Below are 13,373 nucleotides of genomic sequence, written 5' to 3'. Positions count from 1 at the left end.
CAAAAAACCCAATCAATCAAATCTGAAAAATTTTCAGATTTGCAGCAACGCAATCAAAAAACCCTAATTTTTAGACTTGTGTGGCAAGAGAGGAGGTGAAGATAACCCTATCATTTCAAGAATACATTGTGTGATTTAGAAAACCACATGACAACTCATGTGCAGTGTACAACATAGGCCCTCAAATGTGACCATATCATGACTAGCTTCCAAGTTTTGATGCATGCCATCAGTCAGATTTTCATTCTCAGGAATCTCAGGTAACAAATGTCATGAACCACAGATGTAAAAAACAAGAAGAATACAATGGAGCTAAAGAAAACCATGCAATTGGGAGTTCAACCATACGATTATATATATATATATATATATATAACTGAAAGTACTTCATATCTAAATTTTCAACTACTTAAGAGTAGTTGAAAAATTGAGGTCACTAAACTGAACATCCTTTACAGTCAAGAGAGTACTTCATCTTTTTTTACAGTAAAACTAAAGATGCTTATATATAACTACTACTGTTCCATATGACTGACTCATTGTTTTTGGGCTGGAGGAAAACGAACTAGCCATCCACGACGATCTACTGCTATCCTATTTCCTATATATATCTGCAAAGCACATACACAAACAGAAACCCGTTTTAGTTAAATCAACTTCAAACTAGGAAAATATATGACGCCATGAAATCAAATTATATAAATTAAAGAAATAATTACCCATAACTACACATTTCCTATGTTTTTTAACTTGTAGTACCACTATTATTAATATATAATAATTAGGTTAGTTTTATTAACAATTAGGTTAGTTTGACTGCATGGGCTTTAGTTGACTGCAGCTGAGCGGGCTGCTTAGCAGCTGCGTGTATTTCTTTCTCTCTCTCTCTTTCTTTCTTTCTTTCTTTCTTTCTCTCTCTCTCTCTCTCTCTCTCTCTCTCTCTCTCTCTCTCTGTGTGCTTGATCGAAGCCTGCTCGAAGCCTTCTAATGGATCTGCTCCGAGCTTGATCGAAGCCTTCTAGATCTGCTTTGACCACTTGTGGTACGTAGACTCCTACTTTGATTTTTTATCAGTAGAAGGTTCTTGATTCTGAAACTGCAATTTCTGGAACATTGGAAGTAAACTGAAACTGCAGTTTATTGGAGTTGTAGTTACTAACTGCAGTTTCTGAAACTACAAATGAACTGAAACTGCAGTTTATTTGAGTTACAACTGCAGTTTCAGAAACTGCAAATGAACTGAAACTGCAGTTTTTTTGAGTTGTAAGCTTGCAGTTGTAATGTAAGTGAAACTGCAGTTTATTTGAGTTGCAACTGCAGTTTCAGAAACTGCAAATGAACTGAAACTGCAGTTTATTTGAGTTGTAAGCTTGCAGTTGTAGTGTAAGTGAAACTGCAGTTTCTGAAACTGCAAGTGAAACTGCAGTTTCTGAAACTGCAAAGTAAACTGAAACTGCAGTTTTTTTGGAGTTGCAGGCTTGCAATTGCAGAACGATGTTTGTGAGTGAAGATGAACAATTGTCGATTTGGTAAAGTTGAAGAAAGAGATCGATTTGGCAAAAAAAAAGAATATTAGGCGTGGTGTCCGCAAAAGAATATTAGCATTGTGGTAGTTGGCCCGCAAAGAAAGAAAGGGGCTTTAGGTGGTTTTGGTTAATAATTTGTGGTATCAGTACCTGCATGTTAACGCACTCTAAATTAAATGAACTACTAAACTTTTGTTAAGATAAATGACCACTAATATAGAATGTCAAACCGGAGAGTAAGATTCTAAAGGTGGATGTAAAGATTCACCAAATTTGTACTTCAGGAAAGTTCAAAGAGAACATGACCAAGGTTTGCCAAAAGAAAAAAGAAGTATTATGTCATCCAATAACTCTCCATCTACTATTCATAGTAAATGTTTCAGAAATAATATACCTTTCCTTTTTATAAAGAAGAATATACCTGATGAGTATATGTCTGGGACGATGAGCTCCTAATACTAGAGAGACCCTACAGATGGAAAAATATAGAAGAAAAAATGTTAGAATAGTACATACAGATTCCAGAAAGGCAGTTCATGCACCTGTACAAAAACTGCAGTATCATACCTTGCCACCAGTTTCCTCTAGAAGCACTCCCTGAATCATCTTCACTCCCATCTTTCTTGAACTGGAATAATCACAATAAACGTTAAGGTCCTGGAACTAAGTGCAACAATAATCTAACGGAATTTCCTAAATATTGATTATAATAAGTTTGTGAAATTTCCTATATTGCCAGCCAGGACTGCAAGACAGAACATGAGAGAGAGAGAGAGCACTCAAATGAAGTCTTTTTATATCCAAGTCAGGCTTAGATATAAAACTCTAAGTCGGGGATTAAACCAGAGCCATGTCCCAGAAACTTCAAATGACCCAATATATATCAATCCTAAAGCAGGGAAAAAGTTAAAGTGAACCAACAATTGAAACTATTTCAATAAGTAGGCATCATCTGTAAACACACTTCTCTCTTGTTTTCATACCAGAACCAACATTGTCTTCATACCCTTCAAGTCATTTCACTTACAAGAATAAATTAAATGGCACCCAAGGACCAACAAATAGTTCAATCATATTTTATTGAAACTTGTAATACTAAAATACTGACAATAGGAATTAGGAGCGCTCATAATGAGTTTTCTTTCAACGATAAATGTCACGCCTCCTATTAGCCTTAAGGGGGGCTTCACCCAAGATACAAAAACATTTCACCCTCAATGGATGTGAATTAAAACCTCCACAGGGGGTGTCAACCAGTAACCTTGCCTAGTGATGTAATATTACCTGAAACAAAAGAGCAGCTTCAGACACCTGACCTCCTCAAATGAATAGAAGCTTTGTCATTTTGAATTGGAAAATCCTGTATATAAATCATATAGCATATAATTCCCAACATCTTTCTGAAAAGTTATGCTTCGAACATCTTGAATGTTAAAATAACATTACTAGCTCCTTTCTTAAATGATGACTTACGACCAATCTAAATTATAGTATGTCGTGATGGAATTGACAATGGTGATGGAAAGGAAAACATGATAATGGTGTGATTTCCTAAGTTTCCACATCCTAGCTAATAAAATTAATACCATGCAATAGAACTGAGGACCATCTTCAGATGATTGGTTGAAATAAGTGAATTAATCAAACCTATGGAAAAAAAACATCTAAGGTAGCAAGATGTCTATATAGATCGGCATTCCTAATTCTGATGTACAACCATTTAATATGAAGCAAAAAAAAAAAACACCCAAACCCAACAAATCTGCATACCCATGCACCACTCATCCTATAGATGATAACAATATTTGAGCCCCTAATATCCAGGCATTAACACATACTGCTGACAAATGCATGTCTCAAATAAGTTAGTATAACATGCCCAAATGGTATGTTCATGATGCCACTATGTGCATTCATTCACATGAGGAGAGATGCTAATGCTGATGATGACTTGACTATGAAATGGATGCATGAAACAGCTGCAAGATGCATCCTATCATGTGCTTGTGTTTGTCGGTAGCATAAGAAAAAAGAGTACATCCCCTTCAAGCTACTGCTATGTCATGGTTGGTGGAGCTCCATTGGTAGCAGGGACAGCACCAGGGTGGTTTCCATCTTTCCATTTCCCAAATGGGTTCTTCAAATACGTATATATAAAGTCAAGGAAAAACACATAAATTACCAATCATAAAAGGAAGAACATAGACAAGTCACAAGCAGCATATATATATCTCATTCGGTGAAGTGGATCAGAACCCTGTGTTCCAACAAATACTAGATAATGAAAAGCAATCACCCAATGCAGTTGACTGGCTAACATTACATATAATAACCCAGGTACATGCTAGAAGGCATTTAAACCTACGCTTCCGAATGCTTGCAGTTCAATTAATATATAAAAGTTGCATAAACAAACAATAGATTAGCCATAAAAAAAAGTCTAGAAGGATATTGTATTCTCATGCCTACAGAACCAGAACTGGGGATAACAGCACCCTGCAAATTATGGTGTACATTGGTGGCACTGTTTACATCCTGCATGGGTTATGCAGAAAATCCTTTTAGCAAATACAGAACAAGGGTAGGTACTATGAATATGTCTCTCAATATAAAAACGTTAATGATCAATGCATAACTGCTGAATAAATATTACTTACTGCAAACTCAATGTAGCAAACAGTATGCCTTTCCTGTCTCAAGACCTTCATTTGCTTAAACCCAGGTTGTCTGCATGACCAAAAATTATGAAATAAGACAAAAGGTTCTGCTACTTAGTGGGCATCTGTACTGTGATACAAAGAGACGAAACACATTGCAAGATGAAAAGGGATGAGACATTCATATGAGCTGAATAGGCCCCTCAGTTCTTCCTCATTAATGCTCTCTCCCAGATTGCCAATAAATAAGGTATTGCATGGTGGATTATCATTTGTGTTCTGCAGGAAACCAGAAAGCATCACAAAAAATAAAATATTATAGGCTTCCTACCACATCACTCACCATGAGCGGCCAACACTCAGAAGATACTTTCCAGATATGAAACAACAATATTAAAGCAAACAAGTAAGAATGAGAAACCCAAACCAAATGAATTGCTATCTAACACTAACTATTTGGTAGGACCTATGACATAATAGTTTCAGATAGAACTATCCTCCAAACACGCTCCAATACAACTCATGCCCACCCCTAGTCCTGTATCTAACTATCTATGTTTGAAGGTGGATATTCAAAGTCTTACAACTAATGCACACAACCTAACTAGTTATGTATCAATTTTTAAGGCAAGACCTACTAAACAACCATCTTAGCATGAGGCATCAGAAAATCACTGCATGAAACAGAGATGAGCCTGAGGAAATCTTAACCACCCTAAGACATTGCGTGACTTAAATAAGGAAACCTATCAAAGAGGCTCGTGCTATAAAACTCCAAATAATGGCAATCAATCCTCGCTAATATTGTGACTGAAGGAGACCTATGGGATAACCTGGTAGTAAATATAGCTGTTTGCCAAGGGCCCATCCCAGGTTTGAGCCTCACCAGTGTCCCTTGAAAATTGAAATTGCCTAGGAAATAAAGTGACTCAAGCAACTTGTAACACAATTGAACTAACATATATTAGATCCATGATATGCAGACCTCCAAGCAATGATGTATGTTCACTAAAAAGAAAACGTAAGGCACATCAAAGTAGTCAGGATGTTGGCCTTCTTGAATTAAGTTATAGCCTGACGAACACATTTCCAAGCATACCTCTTGTTGAATAGTTAACGAGTCCATGTCAGCATGGTGATATGTGAGTAACGTGATTAACGTAATGAAGGAGACAGACTACACATAAGAGCATAAACACAACAACCAGTTTTTTTTTTTTTTTTTTGTCGAACAAAAATCAGTAGTTAAACATGCTTTAAGACAGCAATTTTATAAAAACAAGGTGCTGAAGACACATATGGCATATTACCAGAACAGGTACACAACTGCTAGGTGCTGGTACAGGAGCAGAAGAGGGCATTGGTACTGGAGGAACAGGATAACCTGAGGTGGGGGAGCCATATACCTGGGCCACATAAGCAACATTAACATGAGAAAGTCTGGAAACTATACACTCCATTGAGTAGCAGAAACAACTATTTTTTTCCCAGATTACATATTCCATTCTAATATCTGTTCCTTAAAAACATAACAATATTTCGGGCAGGAAACGAGATGAGAAAGTTTAATTAACCATGTGGTCCCCAAACAGGTGGGGGAGGTGGATGAAAAGGAGATGGGCTGCTATAACCAGTCTGTGTGTAGTCACCACCAGTTCGCAACCGTTTACTTTGATCATAAGCACTTGAATCCGCAACAATTCCTGCAGGGGGGACAATCATTGAATACAATCACCGAATTTGAATCGATGACGGTATGAAAACTACCAGGAGGGATAGAAAATTTACCATTTCGGGTAAGAATGTCATTTTTCATCCGAATATTAAATGAAAAGTACAGAAATGTGTTTGGCCCGTTGACCATTATGGGATGATAATATAAAACTGGATTGACCAATATATGAAACAAAAACCTTATTGACTATGATGCAATTTCAAAATTTTTATTCATTTATTCGTAATTTTCTATTTATTTTATTCTATGTGATATTTTCTTATTTAATTTTGCTTTGTTTATTATATATATAAATTATAGGGAGACTTAGAGTGCAGTCTATTTTATGAGTCTTTCTTAAACTAAGACCGGTAGTAATTTATGATTTTAATTAAGGTTTTTTTTTTTTTTTTTTTTTTTTTTTTTCGGCTGCATATTAGGTTTTAACTCCGAGATTTACAACGCCAACTCTACACCTAGGAGGAGAAATACCCTTTAAATAAAGAGAAATACCCTTCAAATCGGGGAAAGACTTATGAATTAAAAAGATTTTCTTATGAATTAAAAAGATTTTTTTATAAATTAAAAGATTTTTTATAAATTAAAATGACTTTATTATGAATTAAAATGATTTTCTTATAAATTTTAAAACACCTCCGGTCTTCATCTAAAAACTGTTTTTCTAAAGGATCTAAGTCTAATTATCTCTAAATTATATAATGAAAGTTAAAATATATTTCGTACCCTTATATTTTGTGTTTTTAACATTCCCCCCAGGTATGGCTGCCCATCAATTAGTTTTGTTCAGTATCAAAACAATAATATTTTAGGGGTGGACGCGGTCCGTTAGGTCCAGTTTGGACATCAAAAATAATTTATAAACCAAACCATTCATAACTGGTATGGTTAAGTGGTTTGTGTGTAAAACAAAAACCTTAAAATTCAATTAGCCCAGGTAGAGTTTCTCCTCGTCCGATTTGCCACACACAGTGGTTGTTAAGGCAAAAGGAGGTCACCAACATGACCTACGTGAGGAGAGGAAGCTGTGGTATCAACGGAAAGTCAAGCCGTTGTCGAAAAGTCAAAATCTCCGATGAAGCTCAAATCAGGTTTGTTGTCGTTCCTCCGACGTCGTTGCTTAAATGGATGATCGGACGACACCGGAATGATCAGTGGATTTCGATTTTGGAGATTTTTTACACAAATGATCTTTGAAGTAAGCCCCAAAAAATGGACTATTCGAATTTTGAGATTACATTGTGCGGTGGGCCCAACAGGGTGATTAATTTTGTATTAACTTGCTAACCAGTTAGTTTTAGAGCATTATTATATATATATACAGTTGGACTCTAAGACGAACGTTTGCAGATTTTTTTTTTTTGCGAATTCTTGCCACTGATCGGTAGGTCCCAAATTTTTATAACAACCGATTGCTGCATCAACCAATTGACGCTGGTTTGTCGGCTTTATGTTAGGTTTTAACTCCAGAATTTTGAAGAACATGCAGCCTCCACAAGACCATTCTACCACCTAAGAGGGTAAGGGGTGAACCATCGGAAAAATACCCTCACAAATCAAGGGAGGAAGCGGTGCCGATTGCTTGATGCAGCGATCGATTGTTATAAAAATTTGGGACCAACCGGTTTATGGTGAGAATCCGCAACCAAAAAAAAAAAAATAGTGCTAGGGATCTCAAATAAGTATCCCCAAATATGTGTCAGTACTTTATTGATTCATACATAACCCACCCAATGATTATTAATTTTATAACAAGTGAAACACTGACACGTGTATTTGAGATCCAAATTTGGGATATAAATTTAGGATCCCTAACATTTATTAATATCTTAAATGTTATGCTATTAAATTATGAATGACGATTATACATTCAAATTTAGATCAACTTATATTTAGTAGGACAAAATCTTAGAGTAATAGATCATATCTTTAGCAAGTGTTTAAATTCTTAAAGGGAAACAAAATGAACAAACTACAATTGGGCAATGGCCACCCATTACAGACTGGATTCGATCTTTGTTTTGCTACATACCTAGGACTGTTCCTTGTTTGTAAACCAAATTCAGTTGCCCTACTGGCTCTATGATTGGCTATTGTTAGGTATATTTATTTATGTCTTAATTCAATTTTAATATTAGGGACTCGATGTATTTGCAATTAGCGCCCTGATATTTGCATATTTGGATTTTTTTTTTTTTTTGGTTATGCATATTTGGAGGTCTTGATTGCACACACCAACAAACCAAGTTAAGAGTTGTCTAAACATTTTGATTTCTTTCTGGAGCCTCTGCTCTAGAAACCCTAAGCTGCTGGTTTGAGAGTCAGCCGCCACCCTTCCCTCCCCTCCCCCTCCCTCTCCCCTCGCCACCTCTTCTCCCTCCCCTCCCCCTTCCCTTCCCCTCGCTGAACCACCTTCCCTCTGTTATCCCCCTGCCCTCCCCCCGAAACAAACCCCATAACCAACCCTACCCACCCCCTCCACAACCATCCCGACCCACCCCTTCCTTCTCACCCATCCCGACCCGACCCTCCCACTCTCCTCCTCACCCATCTCGACCCACACCCCTCCTCACCCAGCCATACCTATCTCTCCCTTTGAGTGCTGCTTCTCCCACTTTTGTGGTGATTTCTTTTTCAAATTTTCTTGTGTTTTGTTCCACCCTCTTAGTGGTGGTTTGATTGGAACCTCATAACTCCAATTTTATTGTGTTTTGTTCCACCCTTCTCTTGTGGTGGTTTGATTTGAAGTTTTCATCTCTCTTTTTGAGATCTATCCCGTTTGTGGAGTTTGTTTAACCCTTTGGTGGTGACTTTTGCTTCCCCTTTTTTGTGGTGACTTTTGCTTGAGCTATATGCTCAGACCTGGAGATCTCTACTCCCCTTGTTTTCATTCTCAATTTCTCGTCGCCAAGCATCGGACATTCGCTGCCTCCGCATGTTCCCACCTCCCGGCCTGTCATCTTCGTCTTTTGGCAATGATGGTTGGAACGTGGTTGTCGTAATATCACTGAAAGATGTGCGCTTCGGCTCAGGTGTTCACACCTCTATCTTCCTCGGTTACGGTTACTCTTTATTTTCTGGAGTCTCTCTGACTCCTTTGGTGGATGTGGTTCTTGCTTAGTGCTGACACGATGAGATATTGGGGATTCTGTGGGTTCTGCTCACTTTCACCTCACGGTGTTTCTCGGCTTCCAACCACTGGTGGAGTGGCTCTCATGACCCACCTCCTTAGCCTAGGGTTTGGTTTTCTGTTTAGATGGGCTTTACTGTTTAGGTCACTTATTATCTATTTTTTATGTTTTTGGTTTATAGGCTCCTACTTTGTATTCTCAATGCCTTTTGGGCTCTTTTAATGCAACTTTTATTTCGACAAAAAAAAAACATTTTGAGCAACCACCTTTTCGAATGCAAGTTTTGCAGTTTGCCCTTTCTGAATGGGTGATGATATGTTTGCCTACTTTACCTAGGATTTTCTGATTTGCACGCATAAAAATACATCCACACTGGGAAAAAACCAAAGAAAGAAAGAAAACATTGGGAGAAAAAAATAATAAAATAGATGGTTGTGTGAAACTTTTGCAAGCTAATATATATACTTTTGATCAAATAACTCATCCAGGCATTGGGTCATAGTACCACTAGATTAACTGTAAGTTGAGACCTAACCTGTAGTTGGGTAAAGAAAATAATAATTAAATTTGCAAGATAAGATAGATAGATCTATTAGAGTATGCATTGACTTGGTTGAACCCTCCTGCATTCCTCAATTCTAGAATCCAAAACACAAACTCATTTAACTAAAACATTGGTAATAGAACGAGTTTTGCCTAAGAGATAAATAAAGCCCCACTACCACTAGTGGCCGGGAACAACCTTGGAAATTCAAAAGCACGACCTTCATTCATCCTAAGCATCAGTGTCCTAGTCCTCTATACTGCTCCTGTTGTGTCTCGTCCTCTCTACTGCTCCTGTTATGTTGAATAGGATATATCACAAACCGATTCCATATCAAATAAATACATGTCCACTGCAGCTAATTAATTAAATACTCCAGGATTTGTATAACTATGAATCCCTTCAAATTTCTGAACACACAAAAGCAGCATGTATGGATGCACCAGTTTAGAAGCCATATATTGCATCAACATAATTTTGATTCCTCTGATTTTAATTTTGTCAATCATATCCACCTAGTCAATTAACAATTACAATTAAGGCCAAATCAAGATTTCCCAAACTAATTCACAGAATATGCCCACATGAAGGCTATTTCAATCTTTTTGAGTTACTATTATAAGGTTCTAAACCCACACACAAAAACTGGAATAACGCCTCAACAGAAATCTTGATTTGACCGTAATTGCAATTTTGGAGCTATTAACTAGCTACATAGACATGATTAACAAAATTAACTATGGAAACAAAAAAATAATTTAGCATTTTTCTTAAAAGCAAATGAACAAACATATATAAAGATTCACATGCAGGTATATGTATTTTCCCATAAAGTAAATTAACAAATCCGATAGCTAAAATTCAATTACAAACTTCAAAAAAAAAAAAAAGTTAACAAAAAATGGTAGTTTTTACTTCTCAAGGAATAAAAAATAAAAGAAAGAAAGCAAATAGCTGTCATTCCATCAACAAGCTTCATAATTCTAGTTTAACAACCTTAGCCTATTACCCCTCTATACGAATGACATTTATGGTGACTTTTTCAGTTGATTAACTGAAATTAAAATAAGTTAAAATTCAGACTTTCTCTAACATATTGTGCATTGCACTCACAGCCAGGTAGAATGGTAGATTATTCAATCCTAGATATTCTAATCTCAAGACTAAATTAGTTTGTTGATTGTGTTGGGGTTCTCAACATATTACACATAAAATGCAATAAATTCCACATGAATATTCTCATTTATATTATTATGCTATTAAGCCAGTGTGGTCATGCATGTTTTCTCCAACTGATTGGTTGCTTTCACCAAATTACATATCCACAAACGACGACAACAATCACTAGAACATTGCATAACACAAGTGGCATTGGTTAACAACTTTATTGTTGTATACTTTACAAGCAAGAAGTGAGGCCATGCAAATAAGCAATTGATTTGCAGGTTTAGTTTATCATTCAGACACTTGCAATCAAGAGAAAATATATCACTGATTAAATACATAAATGTAAATAGACGGATGAGGAAGTTAAAGAAAGGAAATATATGTATGGGTCAGAAGAACTTACAGCACAAAGGTATCATACAGAAGATATTCAAGGGTCACAGCTGATTCCACTTCAGTATGGGGTGTGTATTCAATTTGGTTCATATTGAGGATTTTGTACGTGCATTCCAATTCGGAGCCCGAGTCTGATTTGGTGATTTCATATTCAAATGTTATGAAAAGAACAAACCCCTTGTTTTTGTGCAGCGGAAAATCATTGTAAACAACACCATCGAATTCATACTCCACTTTGGTAAAGAATGTGTTAAGAACAAGGCAGAAAGTTCCAGCACCACCTCCTAGATGGTCAAAAGACTCAAAACTAAAATCGTGGGAAATGTTAAATTCATGGGGCAAACAAGGCAGCTTCACAGGTTTCAAAGGTTTGACAGAGTCAAATTGCTCCGACATGAAGAAGACTGATATAGTATCAGGTTTACCATATTCATAGTTAAACATTAGGAAACCACCACATGCATCAAAAGCTCTAACTGCATTGCCTTCAAAGGGAAGGCCAGCTCCCAAAGAAGATAGTTTTTTCCAATCTTTTATTTCAGGCTCCAAGCAGAACACTCCTTTCACATGCCGATGGGAGAGTAAGATTTTGTGGCCGGCAATTACAGTAGAGAAATGTTGGTGTTCTATCCGGCAATTAAAGTAAGGATACGGCAGACAAGTCCATATACCCTGAGTCGGGTCGAACACGTCAATAAAGCAATCTTCAGGATCTTTGGAGTAACAGTTGAAAGCATAGAGTTTGCCTTGCAGCTCCACCAGCTTGGGGGCATATTTTACATGATTGAAACTCAGCAATGGATAGGGTTTGAAGAGCGAGTTGGGTTTCACAGTTTCATCAACATCTAACGCCCAAATTAGAGTAGGCACGCAATAGTCCGGCATGCCCGTGAAAACAATACGAGAGCCGAAGAGGCCGCAACTCACAAAGCGAGGATCAATATACGGGACGGTGGGAGTATAACCCACTGGCCGAAGTAATTTAGAAGGAATGGAATTAATGGAATTGGTGGAGGTGGAGGTGGTGGAACTACGGAGGCGGCCATCAACATCGCTCAATTTGATGGATTTAACAACGAAAGAAACGGAATCATCGCTCATAATCTGAACGAAACATAAGAATAGGGACTTACCCTGCGCAGGCTTCACGCTTCCTTGAATCCCAGCATCCAGTATGGCTTTCTTCAACTTCGCATCGGACCTATATTTTCCTCCAAACTTGGCGACTGTTTCCGCTACACTGGGAAATTTATTCGCCTCAACCACCATATAGGAGTATAGGAGTGCTCTAAAACTAACTAGTTAGCAAGTTAATACAAAGCTAACAATCTTATTGGGCTCACCGCACAATATAATCTCAAAATCTGAATCGTCTATTTTTTAGACCATACTTCAAAGATCATCCCTATAAAAAATCTTCAAAATCGAAAATCATTTAGTCATTTGATTATAACAACAACTATTTATATGCTTTTATCGAAAACACTGATCGTCTATTTATTTGATCTCAATTAGATGACTAAATGATTTCTGATTTGGTTGATTTTTTGTAATTATGATCTTTGAAGTATGACTTAAATAATTGGTGGTTTAGATTATGAGATTAGTTATGTGGTGGTCCCAAAAACATGATTAGCTTCATATTAACTTGCTAACTAGTTAGTTTTAGAGCACTCCTATATATATATATATATATATATATACAAAAATGCTCTAAAATTAACTAGTTAGTAAGTTAATACAAAATTAACAACCCTGTTGGGTCCACTGTAATCTCAAAATCCGAACCGTTTATTTTTTAAGCCCTACTTCAAAGATCATTCCTGTAAAAAATCTCTAAAATCAAAAGTCATTTAGCGATTTGATTATAATAACAACTATTTCTATGCTTTTATCGAAAATACTGATCGTCTATTTATTTCATCTTAATTAGATGACTACATGATTTTCGATTTAGTTGATTTTTTGCAATGATGATCTTTGAAATATGACCTAAATAATTGATGGTTCGGATTATGAGATTAGTGATGTGGTGGGCCCAAAAGCATGGTTAGCTTCGTATTAACTTGCTAACTGGTTAGCTTCGTATTAACTTACTAACTAGTTAGCTTTAGAGCACTTCTCTATATATATAACAATGTTTTGGGCCACTGACTGACAAAATAGCTTTATTTGGACCATCGACAAAATAGGCCCTATTTTGAGCCCAAGCAAATAATA

The 13,373-nt window shown here is 36.6% G+C and overlaps 2 protein-coding genes and 1 long non-coding RNA gene across 3 annotated transcripts; all 3 read right to left on the bottom strand.

Annotated features, from left to right (window-relative positions):
* Positions 1 to 452: 452 nt before the first annotated feature.
* Positions 453 to 2,296, bottom strand: LOC147287748 (uncharacterized). Its single transcript, XR_015121596.1, has 3 exons — positions 2,094 to 2,296; positions 1,948 to 1,995; positions 453 to 611 (listed from the first exon to the last, which is right to left on the bottom strand). It is a non-coding gene; the product is annotated as an uncharacterized LOC147287748 (long non-coding RNA).
* A 1,286-nt stretch (positions 2,297 to 3,582) lies between these two features.
* Positions 3,583 to 6,047, bottom strand: LOC147287747 (uncharacterized). Its single transcript, XM_086240949.1, has 7 exons — positions 5,972 to 6,047; positions 5,755 to 5,886; positions 5,494 to 5,609; positions 4,338 to 4,462; positions 4,184 to 4,253; positions 3,979 to 4,061; positions 3,583 to 3,673 (listed from the first exon to the last, which is right to left on the bottom strand). Exons 1-7 carry the CDS (start codon positions 6,045 to 6,047, stop codon positions 3,583 to 3,585), a joined length of 693 nt encoding a protein of 230 aa, XP_086097075.1.
* A 3,437-nt stretch (positions 6,048 to 9,484) lies between these two features.
* Positions 9,485 to 12,422, bottom strand: LOC147287746 (uncharacterized). The gene is made up of 2 exons (XM_086240948.1): positions 11,161 to 12,422; positions 9,485 to 9,883 (listed from the first exon to the last, which is right to left on the bottom strand). Exons 1-2 carry the CDS (start codon positions 12,420 to 12,422, stop codon positions 9,829 to 9,831), a joined length of 1,317 nt encoding a protein of 438 aa, XP_086097074.1. The 3' UTR covers positions 9,485 to 9,828.
* Between the last annotated feature and the right edge of the window lie 951 nt (positions 12,423 to 13,373).

Source organism: Dryas octopetala, chromosome 4 (genome assembly GCF_963921425.1).
Source record: "Dryas octopetala chromosome 4, drDryOcto1.1, whole genome shotgun sequence".
NCBI classification, from domain to species: Eukaryota; Viridiplantae; Streptophyta; class Magnoliopsida; order Rosales; family Rosaceae; genus Dryas; species Dryas octopetala.
This window is presented reverse-complemented; position numbering and strand designations above follow the sequence as displayed.

What these genes read in the sequence shown, in the direction of transcription:
- LOC147287747 (XM_086240949.1), bottom strand. Translation starts at nt 6,047, where the DNA reads ATGGTCAACGGGCCAAACACATTTCTGTACTTTTCATTTAATATTCGG. An exon ending in TGACATTCTTACCCGAAATG is followed by an intron (nt 5,887 to 5,971) that starts GTAAATTTTCTA and finishes TCCCCCCTGCAG; the next exon opens with GAATTGTTGCGGATTCAAGT. An exon ending in TCTGTAGGCATGAGAATACA is followed by an intron (nt 3,674 to 3,978) that starts ATATCCTTCTAG and finishes CTTTATATATAC; the next exon opens with GTATTTGAAGAACCCATTTG.
- LOC147287746 (XM_086240948.1), bottom strand. Translation starts at nt 12,422, where the DNA reads ATGGTGGTTGAGGCGAATAAATTTCCCAGTGTAGCGGAAACAGTCGCC. An exon ending in CTGTATGATACCTTTGTGCT is followed by an intron (nt 9,884 to 11,160) that starts GTAAGTTCTTCT and finishes TCAACATAACAG; the next exon opens with GAGCAGTAGAGAGGACGAGA.